We start from the raw sequence: 26,145 nt of genomic DNA, 5'->3' as shown, positions 1-26,145 counted from the left end.
AGTTTCCCAGCAATAAGTTTTGATGTCACAAATACAGGATTATGGCTTTACATGAATAATAAGAAATAAGAGCAACCTCTTCAGAAGTGAAAGTTCCATTTCATATACCAACTGGCACTGTCACTTTTACAGTTTGGAACTGAAAAGGCAATGCAAAAATAAGTTAACAGCAAGAGAGATGGCAATAATTTGTTTCTTAGGCCAGGTTTTAGCAATGCCTACGGTAATATTTAAGTTTTGAGCATCTTGATTCAGCTTCTAAAGCAGCATGCCCTGGCTGTAGCTGAATTTTTGTGTATGAATAACATTGGCACATAGTATTCATTCAGGTTTACAGGGCTTTTGGAAAAACAACCAAAAGACAAAATTGTCATTTTGGTGTTGTAATATGTTGTAAATGCCACTATGTGAGAATAAGAATAAAACATTGTTAAATCAAGTTAAAACTGAAAGGAAATACAGAAGTTGTTGTTCTTCTTTGTCTTGTTAAAATCTTCCTACTTCCTACTTTAGTGCCTGCTGTCCAGATATGTAAATAAGTCCTTAGTGACCCAAAATCCCCAAGAAATTGAGGTGAAAGCTGCTTTTTGTAACTATACATCCAAGCTTTTGTGTGCCTTAATGCCTAGATCAAGTAGAACAATCCTCAGCCTCTTCAGTTACATATATAGATCATATCACTTTATCAGAGTGCTTTTCATCAATAGAAAAAAAATATAATTCAGATACTGGAGTCTTTTGCTTGTTCTTAATAAGTACTTAGGGGAGCTGGTGGTGTTCTTTGAAATGTGTGTTAATGAGAAGCTCTGTAGGAAGCAGCATGCAGGTCTGACAAGCTTGATTTTGTCTGCATCTTTGGTCTGGTAGAGTATTTAGCCTGTTAATAGGTAGGAGTTGCTTTTTCTCATTAGAATCAGATGCTTTATTACTCCATGATAAGATTTGGAATTACACGAGGCTGCTGGGACTTGGTGGAAATTCCTGTCGCTGGCTCTCAATTCTGTTATAACAATAGAAGTTTTAACAAGCTGAGCCTGATACTGTCATTAAGATGTGTAGGCACACCCTGGCACGCTTGCCAAGAGTGCAAAAAGTCCAAAACCTCCCCTAGCCTTTTCCTGAGCAGCAGGACAACCTGTATTCATCCCTCTGCAATTTTTATTTTAAATTTTGTATCAGCATCTAATGCATTTTGAAGCTGAATGTGTGTTAATGCTGCTGATGTTTTGGCATGCCACTGGTGTTGTGTTTATAAATACAGTGCAGTGGAGTCTGTGCTTGCAGGATAATTGGGGGAGCCAGAAAACTGGACATCACTATCAAAGCAAGCTTCTGGAGCTTTTGGTTCCTGAAAACAGATAGAAATTTTGGATTTTTTAAAATTAAACTGCGCAGGCTGATGTTCACACAGTTTCCTCACTGTTCCCTTCTAGAATGTAGGATTTTAAAGTCAGAAGCAAAGTTTACTTACACTGTAACTAATCTTTATTTTCATCACATGGGTGGTGTTCCACATCTTTGCCATAAAAAGTTGCCCAAGGTGGCAGAAATGCTGTTATCGTGGCCAGTATGGTGATTTTTTGATACATTTTTAATAAAAAGAGCTTTTTATTTTGGTTGTAGTTTACTATTGAAAGTGTTGTCAGTGAAATGCTACAGTTGAATTAGAGAGAAAAATAACCCACTGCTTAATCTCACGTGGAAGCCCAATTCCAGGTTTGCCCTGGATTGTGTCAAATTCTAAACTCACCTAAAAATGTACTTTCTTTGCTTTGGAATGACTGGTGTTTGATTTGCCCTGTTCTTTAATTGTGATATTTCAGATTAAAAATTAAATGTGATACTTGGGGCTTCCTGTCAGTAAAACTGGTCATGCCAGGTGTTTTCTGTTGAGTAACATTTGAGTCTAATTGATAATCTTAATGTGGATAGTAAGATTTTTTTTTATATATACACATTTTCTTGTGGTTTTTGTGTGCTATTAAGAAATGAGATGTGTATTAAAAAGTTCATGAATATCTTTCAGGTGGTCTTGAAGGGGGATAACTCAACTCAGTTAGTGCAAGATGACCAAGTGAAAGGACCTCTAAGAGTATGTATATTGCATGCCTTCTTTTGGTAATCACATAAATATCCTAAAACTCTTAAATGTTGAAGTTGTTTAGGTGGGTACCTGTTCTTCAGGATTGAAATCAATAGAAGGAGGCCCATCACTTTAGATTAGATGGGTTCTGAGGAATTAGTTTTAATTTTTGTAGCTGTTCATGCTCTGTGTTGGGTACTTGATGCACAGTTTTGCCTGTACAGGAATTTTTGTATCTTCTCATAAAAAACAAAACTGCTTATAAATAATGAAACGTTGAAACTTCTCAGAAGTAATTAATAACTTGAGTGCCAAGCCACGTTCAAGCCCATTAGACAAGAGTAAATACAGTTACTCAGTGTTTTAGAATAGTTGATGTATTTTATATAAAAAGGTGTTTGTTTGTATTTTCATTTTGTGTAACAGTTGTGTTCTAAAATGCAGAGCTGTGTTATGAGCACTGATTTTCCAGAGAAGGTCATCTTGTATTTGTGTTTTCTGTGTTGCTCCTGCAGGAACACCAAGGCTGTTACTGAAATTCTGATCTAGCTGACACTAGAACTGTGTTTAAAGTATAAGAAATACTACTAATTGAATGTTATCACTAGTGAATTAATGAATTTGGATATTTGTTTTGTATTGGCTTTTTATTTCTTGAGATGATGGAGTCATGCTGAATTAGATGTTCTCAGTTTCTCAGTGCTTTGGTGTCTACTTGTAGTTCAGCCTTCCTGCTGAAGGACCTTTGTTCTTACCTGTAACTAAACAGGGTCTTACAATAACTAAACTTTTAAACATTTAGCTAAATGGAGTCTTAAAAAGCACATCTGCCTTGCTGGGAGGATCAATGTGTTTTTATCCATTTTCTGAGTGTGGAATTCCAGGTAACCTTGAGCTGCTCCTTGTTGCAGGTTGGAGCAATGGTTGAAACCAAAATGCCCGATGGATCTTTTCAGGAAGCAGTTATCAGCAAGCTGACAGATGCCAGTTGGTACACTGTAGGTGAGTGGCCACATTTCATTTATGGGCTGTAATCTTTGAACAATATATTTCTAATTATAGGTAACAATGTCAGTAATTTACATCTTGTTTTGCATAATCTAAGATAGTTTTTGGAGGGGACTTTTTTAAACTTACCCACATCTTAATTCCTTTTCCATTTAAAGCAGGATAATAATTAATTGTTGTTCAGGGAGGTTTTTGCACAGGTAATTGCAGGGCTGAATAGTCAAGTTTTGTTTGGCACAATGTACCTGTAATGATAGCAGTTGCACTCAGTGAAATTCAGAATAATTTTTGCAGATTTTAAGACATAAACCTTGTAAAATCATTCTTCCAGCTGAAAATCTGTGGCATGAAATAAGTGACTGAAATATATGAGCCTCCTTGCACTGTGTGCATGCTTGTACACAAGGAAAATAGGGATAGAAGACAGAATCTTATTTCTTTATAAGAGAAGAATCACATGCCACACAATAAAAAGAAAAGAGGAGACATTCATTTGTGATGTGAATAGCTGTTTCCTTTAATAAAATTTTTGAATAATGATCTAAAGTAAAATAGAAAACTACTTTTCTCCTCATGTTGGAGGCTCATGTGGTGTTAAGTGGTTGAAACAGAAAGTTCAGAATGCAGGGTCAACGAAATGTCAGTGTTGAACAAGAATTCATTGTTAGACAAGTTTCCTTATTTTCAATAATTCTGATCTCCAGGTTTTTCTGAAACAGCTTTAAGAGCAGAATTACACAACTCAGGGACATTCAAATATTATTACAGAAGCAAATATAAAAGGACAGTATTTGAATCAGAGGGCTTTGCAAGCACCCATCCTTTTTTTGCACAACTTTCTTCCAGCAGTGGAGCCTTCTATTCCCTAAGAGTTGCCTAGAAGGAACATGCTCCTGTTAATTGTCCTGTGCATGCTACTCTTGGGCATTGCTTTGGAGATTAGGACTTGCAAATTTAAACTCTGTGTTTCTCATTAGCTGCCTTGGGTACCAAATCTATTCAGCTTTACTTCATATTCTTCCATCCTCTCTTGAGGAGTCCTCTGTCCCATGAACTCTTAATCATTTTGGTTCATTAACCCCTTTTTAAGATTTAAATAAGCTGTTTTCAGTAATTCAGCATTTCCTTTGCAGTAGGTGAGGTTCTGTTGTCTTTGGTGGGATCAGGATAAAGCTCTGCAGATAATATGGAAGGATTTATTGCTTTATGATTATTATTGTTAGTGAGTGCTTTAACTCTAAGCTGGTTGACAAAGCTCACTGTTCTTTGCCTTTTTCTTCAGGATTATAACATTGCTGTAAAATTGTAGTGGATGTCAGGTCAGGGAGGAAAGGCAGGATTATTCTGGAGTGCATAAGATTTAAAATCTGCTTAGTTTAGTACTGTGATGTGACATACTCGAGGTACAACACTGGACCTTTAACTTCTCTTTATAGATTTTCAGAGGTTCACCATTCTGTTACAGAAGTGATAAGAAACACAGTCTTGCACAATTTCATGGTTTATGAGTTAACATTTTAATTGTAGAACTCCCAGCTGATTTCAATTTTCAAGTAGCACTTTCAGCTAATTCTGCTTGAATTTGGGCCAGAAGACATTTGTCTTCTTACATTTGACATGTGAACTTTAAATCCCTTGTTTGGGGCATGAGTTTTGTTTCTGTTTTCTTTTTTTTTTTTCTTTTTTACTTTTTTTTCCCCCTTTTCTTTTGAGCAGTGCATTTCTGCCAAAAAATCTTTACTTGATGAGCAGGAAATTTGAACAGTGAATAAATGCTCTGCCCTGTATTAATGGATTATTGTTTATATGTAACAACTTGTTGAACTCTCCCCAGTTATGTAAGAGAGAAATCATGCATGTCATGATTTTTACTTCACACATTTATTTAAGTGCTGTTCCTCAGAAATTTGAACCAATGGATTAATTAACTACTGTAATTTTCTTTCCCCAGATAATTTTTTTTGACAGACAGAATGGAGAAAATAAAATATGTTTTCCATATGCAAATATGTTATGACTGCTAGGATTTTGTAAAAGTTTGGAGCTCAGGGGGGATTTAAGTAATTTTATGGTAAATGAACATGCAGAGCTGTTACATGGTGCTTTAACTATGAGAATACAGTTATAATTATTGGGTTTAGATCTTTGGAACATTTTTGTTAGTTCTGTGTGGAGGGTTGCTTGTTGGAATTGAAAGCACAGGTAACATTGACCAGAGTAAGCAGATCATCAATTTTGCATCATGGTTCTGCTGCAGTTAAAACTGGGAAAGTGTTCTAGGTTGAGTATAGGAATATTGACATGTAAAAAATAAGCTTTATTTTCAGCCTGCTGCTTCCATTGTGTCTGCAGAGAGTTTTGGATAGACATGAGGTGTATATTTATGGTGCTGCTAAAGCAAACAGTTGAATTGGTTGCTTTTTAGTAGCTGGTGGCTGTGCTGCTCCACAGCCTCCCTGACTGATGCAGTCACAGCTGGGAAGGAAGTGGATTAACCAGACTCCAGGTTTACAGGATGCCTCCCTGGACATTTTGAGATGAAAAGCTTGTATTTCAGTAGTTTGTGCATTTCCCTTATCATTTATTCTCTGTTATCTAACATCTCTTTCTCAGTGATCTAAAAGCAAACTGATCTCTGGTTAGTGAAACCAGGAAAACATACAGGCAAACTTTTTCAGAGTATTAAGTTCAGATGTGTAAAAAATGCCAAAGCAAACTGCCTGTGTGCCTAGCAAGAAGTGATGATGTTCACTTTTGCATATCAATTTCATGTAGGGATGGATGTAAAGAGAAAAGTCACCTGAAACAACTTTGCTTTGGTCAATAAATTGAACCAGTGGAAGTGCTGAGCTTGCTATAATAGGCTACTTTGCCACCACTGTAATGCAGGAGCCACAGTGATGATCAGTTTGTGTATTTCAACATTATCTCCTGGCTATTAATGGTGTTCATGTACCCAGAATAAACAAGGCTTTATTTTTATTGTAGCTTCAACAGAATCACTTTTTGACCTCTTTTTATATGACAATGATGTTAATGTAGCCATGTAGTCCTATTGAACATTTCAGCTTTGATTTGGAAATACTTCTGAAGTTACTTTTGAAATTCAGCTTTTCAGTATAAGCAGGTAAAGAGGCAAAAGCTGTTTGGAGTGGAAGTTTAAAAGTGTCTGGGAAATGTCACTGCACAAGGCACTCCTCAAATCCAAAGTGATGGATTAATAATAGGGGTTTAAGTTCTTTGGTTAACGAATGGTTCAGTTGGACCTGGTGATTTTACTAAGTGATTCAATGATTTGATGGAATTTTTCTTCAGAATGCAGTTATCTAAACTGAACTTCTTTAATTTACAAATTACAAAGTGCTGCATTGATGCTTTTGAAGTGCTGAATATATTGTTAGGTGATAATTGCATAGAACTGGAATGGTCTGTCAGATCTGCTTTAGCTGAACAAGGTTTGAATTACATTTACTGAGTGTACCATCCACCTGATTCTCTGTTAACTTGTAAAATTCTTCAGGTAAATACTGAAATAATGTCTGAAATGACTGACAAAGAAACCACAACCTGGACCACACCTTACAAAGTGCATTGTTGTATTTTCCTTCTCTCACACTCTGCCTGGAGTCTTACAAGCATTACCAGAATTTCAAAAAACATAAATCCTTATGTAGATGTTCTTTGAGGAAACACTTTTGAATCACTTCTGCACAGACCTAGAAGTGATATAATACATATATATGAGTGAGAAACCAGATTTCATTTGAGCAAGCATCCAGGAGTTGCTGTTAGAATGGCCTGGTTTGCCCCATGTCATCTCTCCTTTGAAAAAGCTCAGGTCGGTGATCTGTGTGTGCTTAGGTCTCTGTTTATTATGTAATATAATTTCTACAACTTTAAACAAGTTTAAACAAAACCAGATCAAATACATTGAGCCTTGTATTTTGCTAGGTAGATTGATGGAAATGTGTTTCTAAAGAAAGAAATAAAAAATATTTATTAACTTCCAGCAATGTTTCCTGTGAAATGAGTAGGAAATAGGAGAGGGAAACAGTGAGAAGTCTTGGCAGTTTCTGGCAGACCTTGCTGTCAGCTATTAGGATTTTATGTACTGCTTAGAGTGAAAGGGAATGTGATCCCTTACTTTTTGAGACTTTTGCCTTTCAGACACTCCTGAGGCACCTCAGTGAGCCCACAGCTCTGTTGGTGGCTTCTTTCTCTCACGTAATCATGGTGGCAGTTTCCAGGAAATGCTGAGTTGAGTGTGTGTGAGCAGAGTTAGAGACCTGGCTGCTTGTTCTGGGTATGAAGTGGAGTCTCAGCCCCAACTGCATCACTTCATGTTACTGTGGTGGTGAGGTCATGGAAATTAAAGATGCTGAGGATTTGGTTTTAGTCATCTTGCGTGTTCCGTGGATTTTGAAAATTCCAGTTCATAATGCTGACGATATTTATCAGCAAATGAGCCAACATTGATGTCCCAGGACTTGAGGAGCAGGGTTGCTAGCAGGAGCTACTTATAGTCATATTTTGCTATTTTTAAAATAAGTTTTTTTCTTATGCTTTGTGAAGATATGCTAAGAGGAGGAATAGGCTTGGTCCTGGATCCACTACAACTGCAAGCTCTTACTCCAAGGATGCTGGGAGCTCTCAGTGCCCCCACAGGCAGCTGGGTCCATCCATGGCAGAGAGCTGTTGGTTTGTCCTGTCCTGTGCTGTGTGCCAGGCACTGGCCATGGCTGCAGGGCTGGTCTGACCAGTTCCCAGCATCCTGCTGAGGTCCACGTGGCACAAGCAGCATCTCTGGGCTGTGCATGTGTCATCCAGGAATCCAGAACCACAGATGTTTGCCTCCACTTGGCTGGTGTTCTCCACCACCATGACCCACCATAAATTTGTTATTTAAAAATTCTCTTGTGTGGATTTTGAGGAAACCCTGTATTTGTGCAGGGCCCTTCCATGAGATGTGTTGTTTAGGTGCACCTGTGGCTCATAAAAATGCTGCAGTAGTTCTGTTGGTTGCTCTCTGGAGAATCTAGAAAGAAAGAACAGCACTATGTGTTGTGTTTACACATATTTAGGGAACAGGTGTGTAGAGAAGCAAGATTTTGTACTGAAAAATAGTATTTTAACAGTAGAACCTTGTTACAAATCAACTGGATCTAACCTTTGCTTTTAAAACCACCTTTGTTACTATGTGAACTGAGTGTTAAAAATATCTTAAAATTGTGTACAAACAATAGTCTAGGGAAAGAAAGGAGGTAGATTTTTTTCTCTAATCTCTTTTATGTGTAACAATAGTAAGATTAACATTTCAGAAAAAGCAGTTTCAGGCAGCAGGCTTTTGTCTGTGAGGTGATAGTTTTCTATGAGTGGCCTAAAAGGTCACTCAAACTTCCCTGTCTTCTGGGATATTTCAAATATGTTTTTGTAAGAGGAATTTGGGCTCACTTAAAATCATTTAAAAATATTAAATTTGAGTTGTGTTGTGTCTCCGTAGCACAGTACAGTGCAGTACTTGCTCTTAAGTCCTTCTACAGTGATGAATTAGTAGTACAGCCCTTGTCTACAAGGCCATTTAACAGGCACTGCATAGCTTCTGGTACTTTCTATATTGTTTCCACAGCTGAACCCCAAATATCTGCAAAATCTGCACACATTAGTCAAGATATTCCTAGACACCATCTCTTGTAGTTCTTAAATTGCTGCTTTACCAGGCAGCCAGTGAGAATAATTCAGTGTGCACAGTGACACTGAACAGCTTTAATTTGTGGTATGTACTTTCATTTCATTGTCTTGGTGACTTAAAAGTTTCTCAGTGGGTTGGGAAACTAGACCAGATTGTTTCCTTGCAGTGTAGAATCTAATCTCTCTTGGTTTGGGCAGCAACACTAACACAACTTGTTGGATTTGAAGTTTGCAAGATGCAGCCTTGAGGGTTGTTTTCCCTGTGCACTTGTGTGTCACAGAACTGTCACAGACACTGCAGTGTCCTGGTGACACTGGTGGCTCTGTGGAAGTCATCTCATAACTGCCATGAGGATGTTCTTTCTAGAGTTCTGCTCTCTTCTCCTTTTTCTGTCTTGGGTTTTTTTTCCTTTAATCTATTTATAATGTAGCTATATATATATTTCTAAACAAGATGTAGTCAAACTGATCTGTAGTATTTTGTGACAAGCTTCTTCACAGTTCCTAAAAATGATTTTGATTAGTTGACTGGTTTTCATGTATTTAATTATATAATATTAACCAAACTTGAGACATCCTTATTGTAGAGACAGAGTCAGTGGATTTTTGCTGATGGTGTATACAAGTGTCTGCTATAGACAGGGAATGGAAGATACCAGCTCATCAATAGTGAGTTTAAAGTTGCATTTTTGAGGTACTGAACTTTTTTTTTTTATTTCTTGCAAAGTGTTGTATTGATCACCACTGGGAAGTTTGTTTTTATTTTTCTGTCCTAGATTAGGGTTGTGTAGATTTCCACAAACAGAAAAAACCCAGTTCTGTTTCTTTCCTATTATCGTAGACAAGGTCGAGATGCAGCAAAATTCTGAAAATTTCCATTTTATTGTCACTGTTTCAATATGCTCTGTATGGAACATATTGGACTCAGTTCTTGGGACTAGACCAAGCATTATGGCAGAGACTGTTCCTCCAGGTTGTGCTGCTTACTCATCTCTTTTCCCCTTCTGTCAGTGTTCCTCATTAAGGAACATGTTTGAGGAAAGGGCTCTGCCCGGCAGAAATGTCGCTTTTCTCCCTTCCTTCCCGGGATGCTCCCTTGGCTGTTCAGCAGCAGGGAGCAGTTCCTGGCTAGTTTGTATCCTTCCCTTCCCGAAATCAGCTGCTGCACCCTATTTCCCCAGCAAGCCCCTGTCCACTGTGAGATGAGGCAATGGGAGGACCTCAAGGGCTTCTGCTTTTTCACCCTTGTGTTTTGGAAAGACAGGACAGTAATTTCCTCTTTAGAGATGAGAATGGTGACACTGTAAAAACATCCTTTGATGACTTCACTGTGTCTGTCTGGATGGGGAGATGTCTTCTTGTTTTCTGTTCCTGTTTTCTGCCCTCTCCCTGCTCAGTGAATCTTCCTTGTAAAACACAACCTTTAGGATTTTTGCTTTTGAAGAATTTGGAGTTGGAGCAATAACCTGTTGAAGGAATGAAGAACATTAATTTAAAAGTTTTTAGTTTGATTGTTAGTTGTAGGCATTTTAGCCAGAGTCAAACAACCTTGCTTCTGGATGAGATTAAAAAGAGGAATGAATTTGCAGCTTAGAGTGTATTAAGTTCTTCTGACACAACTGTTATCACAGCTTCAAAATATCTCATAGCCAAAAACTGTGCCATGTGCCTTACTGCTTATATTTACAGAATCCTTAATGTTTGATACTGTGCCTTGGACAGACATTCCCTTAAATCCTCTAGGACTGGCATTAAAGAGTCACTCACAGGGTGACATGAATATGAGAAGTACTTTGGTGTAGCAGATTTTTCTGAAGAGTCAGATGGAAACCACAAGGCCTATTTAGTTTAAGAAATGCTTGTATTTTTAAAGGTGCTGAGTTTATCAGTGTGAGGTTCTGGTTGCGCTTTCAGTAAGGCACAGTCAAGTGTTTTTCCTAGAGGAGAAGCAAGTTTGAAGTAGCTACAATTATGAAATACTTCAAGCATCATGATTAATTGGACAGACTCCTTACTTGGCTCCACCTTAGTAACTCAAATAATTGATATTTTTGTATGACAAATGGTGCTATCTTTTCTCTATTGAAATTTATTAAAGTGATCACTTATGTAGATAAGGAAATCTTTCTGTTTATGCTCTTCTTTTACACTTTGTTGTTCTGCAAGGATATTTTGCTCCAAGTTCTGCAGCCATGCTGGCAGTTGCATGTTCTTTGTACATGTCCACAGCATAAATTGTTACTCTTGATTTTCCTAATTTCCTTTCTGTCTTAATTTGAGTTGAGTGTATTTTATTGAGCGTATTTTACTTAATCTTCAGTATTCATAACATTTAATCTTTTAAGGAGGAAAAACTGACTATGTCATTTGCTTTATGAACAGTTTATTTGCTTTATCCCTCTACTGGACTAGCTTTAAATAAAGAGATGGAGCTTCCAATTTTGGAGATAATAAATAAAAAAAAAGAAGCAGTTTAGTTGTGTTGTCAAGTATTAGGTTCTGTTTGCTTTTTTTCAATCAAGTTGCTTGTTGCCAGTCACCAGCTATTTCTCCCCTAAAATGATTGTTCTTGAAAATTTAGTAGTTTGAGATTTTTGGAGGGGGAAACGTTAATTGTTTTGTGTGTACAAGTGTTCTAAGCCATTAAGATAATTCACTAGTGGAGCATATGGAGCATACCACAGCAGTATTTACTCTGAACATGGAGGAACCTTAAAGCTTATCTTATCCAGCTTAATTAATTTTATAAGTATGCCAAAATTACCATACTGCTATGCACAGCACTTGAAACTTTCTTTCACTAGTGCACAAAGCCTGTTTCAAGTAGTTTAAATATAGAGAAGTGTTCTGTTCTGCACTTTGACCCCATACAAATAAACTTGGACCTTGCTGGGATTCCAGCCTGCAGCCACCTGGGCTCTGCTCTTTGCAGTTAGGGGGAATTGGGAACTTTGCTTTCCTTCTCTTCAGGGAAATTTTCATGAAGAAGTTTTGTCTAAACTGAAGAATAGATCTTTCTCAGGTAAAGCTTGCAGTAGCCTCGTAGTGTTCTATCCTTCTTCTGCTGTGTATTGATGGAAATTGATGGAACTTCCCATTCACACAACAGGATGTGTACTAAATATTCCTTATCAAGTGTCAGACCTGGAATTGCCGGTTCGCAGTATCTTGATCTGTTTGTAAGATGGCATTGATAGTGTAGCAGAAACTTGGTTTTCTTTCCATTGATCTTTTTGTGGGATTGCTCATAGCAAGAGGAGAAGTAAAAGGTACCATATTTATTAAATGATGATAAGTAAGGAAGAAATGTATAGGGTGGAAAAAAAAACCCCACAAAACCAAACAAACCCCAGAGATTGCTAGATTATAGTAACTAGTGTGCAGCCAGGCTTGTGGTTTGAAATGTGCAGTTGTATTGATAAGAAGAATGTCTAAATTACACTCAGACTTCTGCATCCAAAGCTTTACTTGGTCCTGGCTTGAATCTCTGTGTGAAAATCTATTCCAAGACTGAATCTTGAATATTGACTTTCCTTTTGCTTGTGGACTAAAGAGAGTAAATTAGGCTTGAAAGTGATGTTTTAGAGAATGTTCTTGATTGTGAGATAAGCAGTAGACTTGGGATTGAGATGTGATCAGCTTATGCTGCTGTTTTCTTGGCTTCCCCCTAGTTTTTGATGACGGTGATGAAAGGACCTTGAGACGAACTTCATTATGCTTGAAGGGAGAAAGGCACTTTGCAGAAAGTGAGGTAAGACAGCGGTGGACATGGAATTAAAAATAAATAGTTAATTCATATTTCTTTTATAACAAAATATTGCAAACCATTGTTGGTTCCCCCTTTTCCGTGCAGACACTTGATCAACTGCCACTAACCAATCCAGAGCACTTTGGAACTCCAGTTATTGGGAAGAAATCAAACAGAGGGAGAAGATCTTCTCTTCCTGTGTGAGTTTTGGGAGTGTTCTGCTTTTCCTTTGGTGTTCTTTGCTAAAACTGAAGCAGTCCCACTGAATAAATGCTCTGTCACCTGAATTTTGTGCACAGCTGATAGACATGGTCATATGCTGGCAATACTGTGAAACTGAAGGGGTTTTTTTTCCCTGTAGTATCCGTAAGAACATTTATGCTTTTTTCATTTGATAGGAAATGTAGGATTCTTTAACCTTCTTGATAGTGAACACAGTAAAAAAGAAAAAGGTACTTTTTAATTTTTGGGGTGGAGAGCATTTTTCTCTGTTTCATGTCTGTGCACAATCAAAACCTGAGTCATGTCTCCATTTCTAACATGATGCTGTTGTAAAATACTGCTACTTAGAAAGAATTCCTATAAAATTCCTCTTACTTAATAAGTGCACTTAATATTTAAGTGTATTTCAAGCAATTTCAGCTCTTAAAATTACATCTGTTTTTGAAGCTTTGCAAAATAGGAAGGAAAATCTGATTGTAAGCTATTTTTGGTTTTCAAGTAATAACTTCAGACAAACTTTAAAATATTATACATTTTAATAATTCAGTACTGAAGATGAAAAGGAAGAAGAAAGTAGTGAAGAAGAGGATGAAGATAAGAGGCGCCTCAACGATGAATTGCTTGGCAAGGTTGTGAGTGTGACTTGTAATTCAGAGAAGGCAGACTGGTACCCAGCTTTGGTGAGTTCCTTTTGCAGCAAAGCTGTGAATGCAGTCAGGCTAAGCTCTACTCCCATGTTGGCTAAAAATACAAGTGTTTTGCAGTATCTCTGAAGAGTAGGAAAGCAGAGATTAACATTTATGTGTGAGTTAGTTTCATGGCATTCAAGTGTTTTAGAACTGCATACAAAATGATCAGTGTGTAATGATACTTTTCTTCTAAAAATAAAGTATGTTAGGACTTGCACTCCTAGGCAATTTAAGAGGATCTAGGTTTATGAATTTTAATTGTAGTGGGATTTGAAATTTTTTAATGTAATTGTCTTTTTCCCAAGACTTTCAGTTTTATGAAATACTGATTTCTTTGATGCTTGCTTTTGTGCCAGTGGTCAGTTACTCTAGGAGCAGATATTGGTGCTTATTTTTATTTGACTGTCAATAAATGATACAGCTCTTCATTGTCACTGCTGGTAATAAATATACATTTATTATCAATATACAAGTTCAAGCAGACCTGTATTGTAAAGGCAGAGACTTTGCATCTTATTGATACACAAAAAGTGTACATGTGCATACTAAAAGTTGCTTTCTGTAGAAAACTTTTTGCTATTTTCAGATATGATGTAATGTAGGGTGAACAGTTGACACTGCCTTATCCATCTGTATGTACCTCACTTTAAAATGTGGTATTGTACATGTTCTGGTTGTAGCTCCTTTTAGTAATGACAGATTTTTATTTAACATGATTCTGAACTGGTGGGTTAAGTACTTGGAGGTCATATATTTGCATTTAACATTTTCTGCTTGTATATATTCTAGAGCAAAATATAAACTTGTGGTAATACAAATACTGCAAATGTATTTTTATCACTTGCTTTAGACCTAGAGATGATACTGCTGTGGAAGGATGTGGTAGATTCACAGTGGTTTATATTATCCACACCTCAATAAACAAAACAAACCAAAAAACCAACTTCAGTCTCAGTTTAAATGCCAAAAATCAGAAGCTAGTATAAAATAAGTGGGTTTGTGACTTTTTAAATAGATGCTTTAAAAAAATTTTGTGTGAACAAGAACTAAAACAGCTGAGTGAATGAACAAGATCCTGTGATGTGACCTCAGCAGATTAGTTTTCAAATGAAGTTTTAGATTTTTTTTGGCTTGTACAGAACAAGTCAATAGCTTGGGGTAAATTACTTCTTGAAATGTGTTGTTGTTGGCCTTAGTAGTATAAATGGAAGTAGGTTTGTTTATCTAATACTGGAAATACAATAGAAGAAACAGCAAACAGCAGTTTTCCTGCAGTCTATCTTTCTTTCCTTTCAGGATCAGCTTTTGTTTATTTGTTTGTTTTTGGTGTGTAGTATTTTTTTATAAAGGAATGTTTTATTTGGCTCCTCAGGTGGTGTCACCGAGCTGCAATGACGATGTCACGGTGAAGAAGGACCAGTGTTTAGTTCGATCCTTTGCAGATTCCAAATTGTAAGTGACAGCTCACTTTGGTTAAATATCTGTGGGGGGAAACTGGGAAACTCAGCACATACTGCTCCTGGAGATGTTATTTCTTCCAAAAGGAAAGGGTACAATTTCTGTAATGCTGGATGGACACATTTGGCATTCATAATCTATTTCCAGCTGACTCCTCCTGTGCTTCCTCACCCTTCTTTCCACTGTGTGTAACAATACGAATTCATTGAATCAAGAAAGTTTCTGGTGCATCTTCATGTAAAAATATCAACAACTTAAAGTGTAAACACCTAGATGTTTTTACTTTTTCTTTTTTTCATAATTTCTATCCTTTAAAGTAAACTTTGGTTTTAATTATTTGCCTTACTGCTTTAAATTAACTTCCTTAAGGGTGTCAGTTGTAGTAGTTCGGGTATCTGCTTCATTACCTCCAGGGCCCAGATGCCCATGGCTGTTTAGATGCTTCCCTAAGTTTAATCTACTTTTTTTTTAATAGAAAAGAGAATTTTAAAAGAATTGCTAATCAAAATGTTTACAGAATCTGAATCATATTCCTTCAAAAAGAAAGAAAAGTCCTGTTAGTCCATCCTCCACTCTAAAAGGGAGAAGGAGGAGAGAGAGAGACAGAGATGTGTTTTACATAATGAATTATGTATTCATAAGAGCATGAAGACTGCTTTGGGGTTTTTTTAAAGGCTGCTCCCCTTTATTTCTCTTCATTGTTATTGCACTGCATCTGTGATAACACATTGTAACTAAACACTTCCTTGCCAAAGGCCACCTGTCACCCTCTTTCTTTCAAAGTGAGCAGTTTTTGATTTTTGATAGCCATGATTTTGAGTTGGTTATTTCAGTTGATTACTGAAATGCATTTCAAGTACCTGGAGCCTTGGTTCATTTTGGCCTCTTCATGTGGCTATATCATCAGCCTTCTGGATAAGCCTGGTTCTGTACTGCAGTTTGAATGTTACTGGTAAAACATCCAGATCTGCTCTGTTTGGTTTTTTCTCCCCTTAGCCTAATAGCTTTAACTTCAGAAAATGGCAGCCTCTGATTCATAAAGTTTTACTCCAGATTTTCTGAAATAATGAAAGCAGAAAAAAAAATGTGTTAGACTAACTTGCTTGTAAGGCTCTCCCTGCATTTTGGTTAGGATTTCTCTTATAACTCAGTGACTGGATATCCAGTATGACTTTGGAACAGAGCAACCTCCATATGTTTTGCTGTGAGAACACTTTTGTAATTTAAAAATTAAAATCGACTGTCTATCAATGCAAATCTGTGAACTGACTTCACTGTTGTTCTGTGCTAGTAAAAAGGCATTTTGAAAATAGAGGACTTTTCTGTCCTCTTAGCTAGATCCTTGTTTTGGAGAGCAGCTGTTGATTCTTGTGCATATTTTCAGTTCAAAAATTTTTTTTTGCCTGTGTGTTTAACCTTTGCAAATTTGTGCAGGTTAAGCAATTAAAATAAAGGACATTTACAAAATTTTCTTAATTATCTGAGGATGCTTTAATGCCTAGATTTCAAAGATTGGAAACTTACCCTGGGTAATTTACTCTTTTATTTAGACCATACAATAACAAGTGCCTTAGGCAATTAGTTGTTTGCAAGGACCTTGCATGTGAATTATAACTCTTGAAAATTTTAGAAATTGCTGTTTTTCTAAATCAAATGCTTGCTTTTCTGTGATGTAATCACAAAATACTATTCTTTTACAGTTACTCAATAGCAAGAAAAGACATTAAGGAACTAGATCTTCAAAACTTACCAAAATCAGAGTCCTCTCCTAAAAAAGGTAATTTAGAATAAATTCTAGGTGTTTAAAAAAGTAATTTCATACAAAGGTTCTTTTTACATTTACTGATAAATGATGACCTGTTTATTTCTGATAATTGCTCTTGGATATTTTGTAAACAATTTTAAATGGGAGAAGTTAGAGAAACTTTGGATATAGCTTTGTCTAGTAGAAATCTTCTTTATTTGATTTTTATTTCATTATTTTGATCCAGTCCAAATTTGTGGAAAATGAATAGAATATTTTCAATGTAGTCTATTTGAAGTGTCAGTGAGCAATGGAATATATAGTTACCTCTCCTAATGCTAAAATTTTGTGCTATTGCTCAAAATACTGTTTACTTTAAAGGTACCCAGACAGCAAGGTGTAAATGTCATAACAACAGTCTGTGATTAATGTTTAATTTAAAAATATAATTACAGAATTGGATGAATGGATAGATGACATGGATACCAGAATCCATCAAAACTTGAAATGTGTTAAGGAGAAATGTTTTGATTGTATTTATTAAAAATTATAATTAAAAATGCCACCCAGCAACAAGAAAATCCCCACTCAACAACAGTATCTGGTTTGAGTAAAGGTGTGCAGCAGCTGCTTAACAAGTCAAAATTTAAAATACTTCAAATGAAAGGTTGAAGTGGTTTTGATTGATTTGTCTAATACTATATGATTTCTCTTCTGCTTTGTTCTTAATAGCTGTTTCACAGTACAAGAACTTTAGAACAGCCAAAAAAAAAAAAAGAACAGATGCCAGGTTTGAGATAAATTGAAGAAAGGGACTTTTTTTTTCCTGTGAAGAACATAATTGGGTTGTGACATTCCTTGCTACAAGGGAATATTTTGGAACCAAAGGTACTAATAGTTTATGGTTTCAAAAAAAAAAAAAAGGAGAGAGAGAGTTGAGATCAATGTCTGGAGGTTTTTCTGTCAGCAGTGTTAAAAACTGGTGCCTTTTCTTCTCTGCTAACACTGAACAGTTCATTGCAGTATGTTCTGCTTTTGGGTGTTTTTCTGGCTCCTTTATTAAAGTCTTATTGTGACTGAGGGGCAGATTTTGGGGTTATCTGGGTTTGTTTTGCTTTGTTGTTTTGCACCCTTGGAGCACCTCTTAAAGGAAAAGAATTTGAGGTATTTCCATTTTACAAATGTAACTTGTGCCTGTCCCATCACTCCTTTTCTCACTAACATGTTTTCCCTCTGTTCCAAACATTCATGTCAAATCTCTTTGGACAGTGCTGGTTTGGTTTTTTTGTTTTTTTTTTTTAAATCTAAACCATGGTATTTTGGAAAGAACAAAGTAAGCCGTGGTGCTTGATCTGTGATGGATTCATTGCATTTCAGTTGGTGTTGTGATTTACAAGAAGGTGAAAAGGAAATCAAAAAAGCTTTGTGGCTGTGAATGCTGCAGATGAGGTAAAGCCAGGGCCCTTTCCTCTCTAGGGCTACAGGAGGCAAGCACGTTTCTCAGCACCAAGGCTGTGCCTCGGAACTGGAAAATGGACATCAGTGAGATCCTGGAGTCCTCCAGCAGTGATGAGGAGGATGGAGCTGCTGCAGAAACTGATGAAGAGGAGCCAAAAAGAGAAGAGAAAACAGAAGAAGTAGCGGTGAGTCTGCTCAATTTCAGTCATTTTTGGACAATCTCAGTCATCCTTCAGGGATAATTTCATGACTTGCTTGCCTGAAAATCCTGCGTTTTCCAACGTACTATTCTCAGACTCAGCTCACTTCAGTGTCTTCTCACTCCTGCTCAGTTTCTCTCTGCTACAGCTGTCTCTCCTGGGATTTGTGAGCAGTGGCAAGTTGTCTCCTGTTACCCATCTCAGAAACTAAATTCAAGGCAGAGAGGAGTGAAAAGTTCTGGGTCAAAAGAAAATGCAAAACCCAAAAGCTTATGTTGAGCCAAATAGCAGTAACTCCACCTTAAATACAGTATCTTTGTATTTTTCTTTTGTAATTTCCTTTTGCATTTTTCTTTGTATGTGTTAGAACTCTAGATACTAAAAATTTTAAAATTTCTATACTAAAAAACACAAACCCTCAGGGGAACACTACACTTGACCTGAAGCCATGGAGAAAGCTTCCAAAATTAATTGGTAACGCTAAAATTATGAGTATATAATTGAAATAACTTGTAATATCACAAAATAAAAAATTTAAAGTTTTAAAATATAGTAATAGAAGTACAACAAAAACTAATCCTTCTTCTTCACCTTCTTCATAAATTTAAATATTTTATAATTAAACAAAAAAGTCTGCATTGCAGACTTCAAATAACTAATTATTAAAATAATTTTTAAAATAAAAATAATTCAAATTATATTTAAATATTATTTTTAATTAAATAATTTAACCTTTTAAAATCTTATAAAAATAATTAACCACTTTTTAACTTATTAATAAAATACTGTAGAACTCACGTGTGTTGTAGGTGATATAAAAGTAACTTGTTTCAGAAAACAGTAGTGTGATTTTAAAAAGACAAAAATTTCAAGCAAAAGCAGGAGGTTGAAACTATGAGCTGATTCAGAGGGCAATAAATGCTGCTTAGGAGCAGTGGAGGACAGACCTTCGTGCCTGTTAGGCTGGGAATCACTGAATGATGTGGTGGATGGACTTTCTGTGTAACGTGCTGTGGCTTGTCCAGACTGGGAGAGGAATTCATGGAGAGCAGCCTGTGGAGAAGGGCTCAGGGTTCTCCTGGGTAAAAGGCTGGGTATGAGCCAGCAGTGAGCGCTCATGGCTCAGAAAGCTGAACATGCCCTGGGCTGCCTCACAAAGGGGATTCTCCCCTTTCCTCTGCTCTGTAAGACCCCACTGGAGCTCTCTGTCCTCAGCACACAGGGAGCTGTGGGGGCTGCTCCAGAGGAGGCCATGGAGCTGCTCCAGCCTGAGAGCTGGGGGTGTTCACCTGGAGGAGGCTCTGGGAGAGACCTCAGAGCCCCTTCCAGGGCATAAAGGGGCTGCAGGAGAGCTGGAGAGGCACTTTGGACCAAGGACAAGGGGAATGGCTTTAAATTGACTGAGAGATTTAGGTTAGACATGAGGAAGGAATTCTTGGCTGTGAGGCCCTGGCACAAGAGCTGTGGCTGCTCCATCCCTGGAGTTGTTCCAGGCCAGGTTGAACAGGGCTTGGAGGAGCCTGATCCGGTGGAAGGTGTCCCCATGCAGGGAGTTAGGCCTGGATGATCTTCAAGGTCCCTTCCAACCCAGATAATGGAATGTGACTCCATGATTCTCATAATAGTGTTGTCTGCATTTGAGTATTTAAAGTGGCTCCTTTTCCATGAAGTTAACCTGTTTCCTCATGCCATCAGGACTGCTTTTACAGAATTCTCTTCTATTTCTGCTCCCCTGCATGTAACCTGGATGTTGGATTTAGAAGCATGGGCGGAGGTGGGGGGAGGGGTGAGGAGGCACTGCGGGATTTATTTGTTTCCCCACCGCTCCGTTCTCACAATTCCCCCAAAACCACGACCCGCGAAGCCCCGGCGCGGCCTGTGCGTGTGGGCAGGAAGGTCAAAGGCCGCTTCCCTTTCCCTTCCCTTCCCTCACGGAATGGCCGATGGCGCTTGGCGGCGGCCTCGGCGTTCCCAGGGCAACCGGGAGCGGGCGCGGCGCCTGCGCGGGGAGCGGCCGCGGGAGCCGGGGCTGGCCGGGGGCTCGGAGATGGGCTGGCCCTTCCTCTGCCTTTCATCTGATGCCTCGCGTTCTCCTTAGTCTCCCTAATTCGTTTTATTAGCTTTTTTTTTTATTATTTTTCCCCCCTCCCCGTGCGGAAGAGAATGTAAGTAATGCCGGTTAACCGCGGCCGCCGCGCGGGGAGAGAGAGAGCGAACGCGAGCGAATATTTGGAAGTCAGGCTGAAAATATGTCCAGGCAGTGGGCAGATTAGATAGAAAGGAAGTAAAACCATTTTACGTTTGAAAGAATGCAGCTGCTAGGTAAGGATCGGGTGCTTGGATCTGTGATGTGAACGTGGTGCTTGGGGATGGGGGTTTGACTTGGGTTTCTGAGCTGGGAACTGTCTGGTGGAGCTTGCAGCCAGGGGAGATCTTTCCAGGTAAAAAGAAAAATAAAAATAGACAATAAAAATCTATTTTTAGATGGGAATTTTATGCTCGGGTATCAGTGTTTTGGAAAATGGAGGAGATGTCTGTGTAAGAATAATGGTATGATAAGATAAATCTGAGATGAATGTGTGCAGAAATGTAAAATCCTCTGGGTTTTTTCCCCTCTGTTTGCAGTGAAAAAGACTGAATAGGCCACATTTTGCAGGGTGTGAACTGTTGCAGGCTCTATTGCTCTGTCTGTATTAACATTGGTTAAAATTTCAGAGTATCAGTCACTGAAAATCAAGGATTGCTGTACTAGTTTTCCAGTATCCATTTTATTATCCTTTTTCATGCCTATTGCATAAAATGCTGTGTGTTTCAAACAAAGAAGGGGGAGGGGGAAGCTTGGTGATTTAAAAAAAAAAGGTCATTCCTGTAAAAGAAACAGAGATTATTTTTAAAGAAGGATGTTAATGTAAAATAGTGAAGCAAAGGATTCCAGACAGGTGGATGTGCTGATAGGAGAAGCTGTGGAATCCATTATTTCCAGGTGACAAGTAGGAATGTAAGGTGAGCATCTTCATGCTGAAGCTGTGTAGCAGAGGGTAGATATGAATCTTTTTAGATAATGTCAGAGCAGAACTGACATGATGGCCTATTAAGTCAAATTCCTGGTTCAACTGTTAAAATACATATTTTTAATTGTGGGCCGTGCTGGATATTGCAACAGACAACATTTAGGGAATTTAAGGAATTTCTGGTTTTTTTCCTCTAGAAAGGCAGTAATACTGGCTGCAGAGAGATTTGACAAGTGAGTGATTGGGGTTTTTTTTGCCTGTATTTGAATACAGATGTGGAATTACTGAAATTTTACATTTTATAGAGTGCCTTTTATTAATCAAGGTCAAAAATTGCTTCTGTCCATCCTCTCCCAGAATATTCTCAGGGGGCTTTTTGTTTTAGAACTGTAATTGGTTATATTATTAGAGATGGAAGTGAGATTATTAAAAATACCTTTTTATTTCCCCCCATTCCCATCTTTAGGTCTGCACAGCAGCTTTGCTGACAAGGCCTGTCCAGCTGCTGCCCAGCCATGATAGGCCATCATTAAATAATCAAATGGACACAGACCTACTTAATATATAATCAGGATAAAGTCAGTCAGAAAAGTCTAATTCTGGAATGGAAAGGATCCTATTTTTTCTGAAGTAGCATCTTTTATAATGATGATGGAGCAGAGAGAGCTGCTGTAGCTGGTGACATTAGATCCTGCCATTTTTCTGGTAGCTGGCTTAAAAATCTGCAACTTTATTTTGACAGAAACTATCTTTCTAAGTGTGTTACCTTTTGTGACATCTTTAAGAGGTGGTAGAATTGGTACCACCAGGTTTCCAGGCTTTACAGGGCTTTTTTAAGCTAAAGAGGGGGAACAAACATGGGGTTGGTTTGGTGCTCCTCCTCCTTACCCCTGGTGAGTGACTTGTGTGGTCCAGAGTTGACTGGGAAGAAGGACAATGTGGAAATTGCTTGTCATGGACTCTAACAGGGATTGCATTACACAGAGCTGCTCAGCATGTTCAAATTGCTGGAATTTTGGTAATACATGGTACAACTCAGGATTATTTTCCATTAGCAATTAAGGTTTTAATAAGACATTTCATAAAAAGTGAAAAAAATCTGGAGGTATTATAAAAATAAATTCTTTATTGAATGAAAAGTAAAAGAATCATTCAATTAATTTGAACCCAGATAAAAACCTGAATATTGCTTTTGCTTCTTGCCCATTTTTCAACATGTCAAAGGAAGATAGTCAGCTGTGTCTGGAGGGTACATTTGGCAGTCTATGCACTGCAGCTAAAAGGAAAGGGAAAATCTTGACTCCAGTATCTCCACATAGAAACAAAAGCTTTTGGAATATTGATCATTACCCCATTTTTATTCAAAACAAGTTGTATTTACTACTGTATTTGCTTATCTTGAAGCTGTTCTGTCAGGGAAGAAGAATCTAATCTAAACATAAAGTAGTGAAGCAAAGGATTCCACACAGGTAAATGTGCTGGTAGGAGAAGCTGTGGAATCCACTGTGATCCATCACATTTGATTCTCAAACTTAAATATTGAAATTCTCCCTGTTCTACAAGGGGATGTGTAAGCAATATTTGGGTTTGGCTCTATCTCCCTGTAAGCCATTCTGATTCCATTAAAATGAAGATCTTAACGTGCAGTTATTTCAATTATCTTCTCAGTACACGTTCTCCACAGATACATTCACTGAAGACCAGAGTTAAGGCAAGGAATTTCTTCAGAAAAAAATTCCAGGTCTCCATGGCTCATTGAGGGAAGATTTGTGGCACCTCCAGGTGTTTGCTAAGAGGGATTTTCTTCAAGGCTTGTTTCTGACAGTCACCTAGAGGATGTATGTGTGGCATGTTTAATGGGGTGCATTCATTGAACCTTTTTAAGGTTCTTGCATCACAACAGCATCAAAAAAATCAGTCACAGTTGCTTTACATTGTTGAAAAGGGAAGATGCCAGAGGCATTTTCCAATGTTCCTATTCTGCAAATAAGCAAGGATTTCAGTTCTCATGATAAGTTATTTCCATATATTTTATTAGCATTAAGTCCATAAAGGAAGGATGAGAAATCCATTATGTGTTTTAGGAGGCTTGAAATTCCTACAAATAATCAGTAGTCGACTATTAAAATATTTACATTTTGCTTCAAAATAATTCTTGTTCCCCGTGTAGGCTTTGCTCTCAGTAACTGTGGGAGATCACATAAAATCATACCCAAATTGCCATGTCTGTTGCAGCCTATTTGTATTTTAAAATAACATTGAAATAGCTCACTCTGGAAGTTCAATACAGGAAAAGAGTCATTTCAAAGTTAATGAAGGGTGATATCCAGAAAGAAGTGGTTTATTAGATATTAAGAAAAAATTATTTCCCGTGAGGATGGTGAGGCCCTGGCACAGGGTGCCCACAGGAGCTGTGGCTGCCCCATCCCTGGCAGTGTCCAAGGCCAGGTTGGAGCAGCCTGGTGTAGTGGAAGATGTCCCTGCCCATGGCAGGAGATGGAACAAGATGGCTTTTTAGATCCCTTCCAATCCAAACCAACCTAAGATTCTGTGATTTATATATATAAACCCCCTCCCCAAGCAGCTGTGATGTGTAATGCACAGAATAGCCTTTAAAAATAGCTAAACATTGATTAGCTAATCCTCCTTCTCATGCATGTGTGCATTTGTAGGAGTTCTGGCTACTGTGAAGCACAGCCTGCATCATGCCATGCACAAATGTTCTTTAAAGCCTTCCTTGCTCACAGTTTTATGCAAAGAGGCATTCTCAGAATGTCACTCCAAGGGAAGTTGCAAACTGAGGCACAGCTCTGGAGTGAGTAATTGTTGGTTTGTGGAATTTCTGGTTTCTTGTTGGTATAAATTAACATTTTAAGACCATGCTTATCTCCACGTGGTTTAAAGCTGTTAACTTGTTGCAATCAGTTTAATTCTTGTCATTTCCTTAATTAGTTTTCAAGCTCGCGTTAGAAAGCAAATGTGCAAGTGATGAAATCTCATTGAAGTACTGTGAAGCAACAAAATTACATTTACCGTAATTCTGGCAGCTTGTCTTGATCATCTCTTCCTCTGAACTCCAAATCCTGTGTATGCTGCTCTTCCTCTTCACCTGCATTTCTTTCACAGAAGCATTTATGGTCCTGTCAGTCTATTTATAACATGAAAGGAAGATCTGTCCCTGGTAGCTCCACCTTGGATTGCCTGAGTTCAGGGTGTACGTGCTTGGAGGTAGAGATTCATTCTTTCTTTTGTAGAAGAAACTATTTCATCCTTTGTGCTCCCACTCAGCTCTAAAGGTTGGCACCCACAGAAGCTTTAATATCTTTCTGTAGAGTAACTGATGAGTCAGGATAACAGAGCCACATTCTTGTTGAAAATCATGCTAAGGACAGAGGCAAAGCTCATGGTGAATTAGGTGACTCAAAACCAAATGAAGCAAAACCAGTTACAGGTGTTCTGTGTGCTTCATGTTGCTGGTGCTTTCCAGATAGTTTTAGAAAATACGTGAATGCTGTTAATGTTGTTTGGAAGACCATAAGAAGTGGAGTTGGGAAGGGAACATGTCCATTATACAAAGATAAAAAGATAATGTTCATGGTCAAATTTATTGTTTTACTGTTTCCAGTGCTCCCTAACAGATGTGACCTGCTTGTCAGAAAGGAGGAAAAAAACCTCAAACCCATAAAATTTCAATCTTTAAATTAAAAAAGGGGCATCTTAGAGATTTTTAATTTATTTTCATTTAAATGAAATTCACCCTCTCATCCTGAAACTAAAAAGTTTTTCTCGTGTTGCATTTAGCTGTGGGTATTGGAGGAGCAGCAGAAAGGTCTCAGTTTTGAACTCTTGAAGCTTAAAATTTTCATATTGTTTTGCTTCTCACTTGGACTTACCTTTGGCTATAGTCTCCCCCTTTTTGCAACATCTGTATAAGAAAAAAATGAAATGGAGAGACAGAACTCTCTTCAGTAACTGGTTTTAAACAATTATCACTGTAAACTTACTTATGCCCAGTCTAAAATGGGCACAAATGTCTGGATAATAGCAGTGAGTTTTGGAGAGCAGCACTGTCATCCTGGTTCCTGCTGCAAAGCAGTGTTGGGAATTTCAGCTCTCCATTTGCTCTCTGATGGTGATCACAGGTTCTGGCATCAACGTTTCTCAGGTGTTTCCCTGATTTGGGTGCAGATTTACAGCAGCTTAGATGAACCCCCGTGGCAGGGGGGTTGGGACTAGGTGGTCTTCAAGGTCCATTCCACCAAACCCATTCTATAATTTTATGATGGCTGATATATTTAAAGTAAAACTCACTCAGAACAGCAAACACTCTTTAGAATTCTTTAATGTCTAGTTCTAAACAGATAACCCTGGTAAAAAAATGGCATCTTATCCTCACGTTGCAGTAAGCATATCCAGGAAGGCTTGGTCTTTCTCATTTTGGCCAGAAGCAAGAGAGCAGCTGATCCAAGCTGTGTTCTGTGGTGGCAGAAGGATCTGGTGCCTGTTCTGGCCTCAGTACCAGGCACAGTTCAGCCTCCCTCTGTCAAGGGGCTCAACAGAGAGAAGCAGGTGCAGACTTTGGGATGTCTCACACAGGTGGATGCTTACTGCAGCCAGGTTTTATGCCCCCACCCTATAACACTTTTCATCTTCCCTTTTTGCTTTTCTTCATCTGCATTTTTTCCACTCAGTCTCAATGGAAGGGCTAAATTCTGGCTGCAAGATTGCTGTTTTTATGTGCATTTCTGCGGTCCTGACCCACAGTTCTGGTTTGGCTTTGTGCCCACACAGAAGAAATGGCTTTAATTCAACTATTCAGAAGCATTTCTGGATGTT

General features: G+C 38.0%; 1 protein-coding gene across 2 annotated transcripts in view; it reads left to right on the top strand.

Annotated features, from left to right (window-relative positions):
• ARID4A (AT-rich interaction domain 4A) overlaps positions 1-26,145 on the top strand; it is a 45,431-nt gene that overhangs the window by 2,398 nt on the left and 16,888 nt on the right. For both annotated transcript variants that reach the window (XM_030949222.1, XM_030949221.1), the window contains exons 4-11: positions 2,027-2,092; positions 2,995-3,085; positions 12,451-12,530; positions 12,633-12,727; positions 13,297-13,429; positions 14,811-14,890; positions 16,597-16,673; positions 18,117-18,283. In XM_030949222.1, the coding sequence (XP_030805082.1) occupies positions 2,027-2,092; positions 2,995-3,085; positions 12,451-12,530; positions 12,633-12,727; positions 13,297-13,429; positions 14,811-14,890; positions 16,597-16,673; positions 18,117-18,283 (789 nt within the window). The remainder of the gene's footprint in view (positions 1-2,026; positions 2,093-2,994; positions 3,086-12,450; positions 12,531-12,632; positions 12,728-13,296; positions 13,430-14,810; positions 14,891-16,596; positions 16,674-18,116; positions 18,284-26,145) is intronic.

The sequence above is a fragment of the Camarhynchus parvulus genome, chromosome 5 (genome assembly GCF_901933205.1).
Source record: "Camarhynchus parvulus chromosome 5, STF_HiC, whole genome shotgun sequence".
In the NCBI taxonomy this organism is placed as follows: Eukaryota; Metazoa; Chordata; class Aves; order Passeriformes; family Thraupidae; genus Camarhynchus; species Camarhynchus parvulus.
This window is presented reverse-complemented; position numbering and strand designations above follow the sequence as displayed.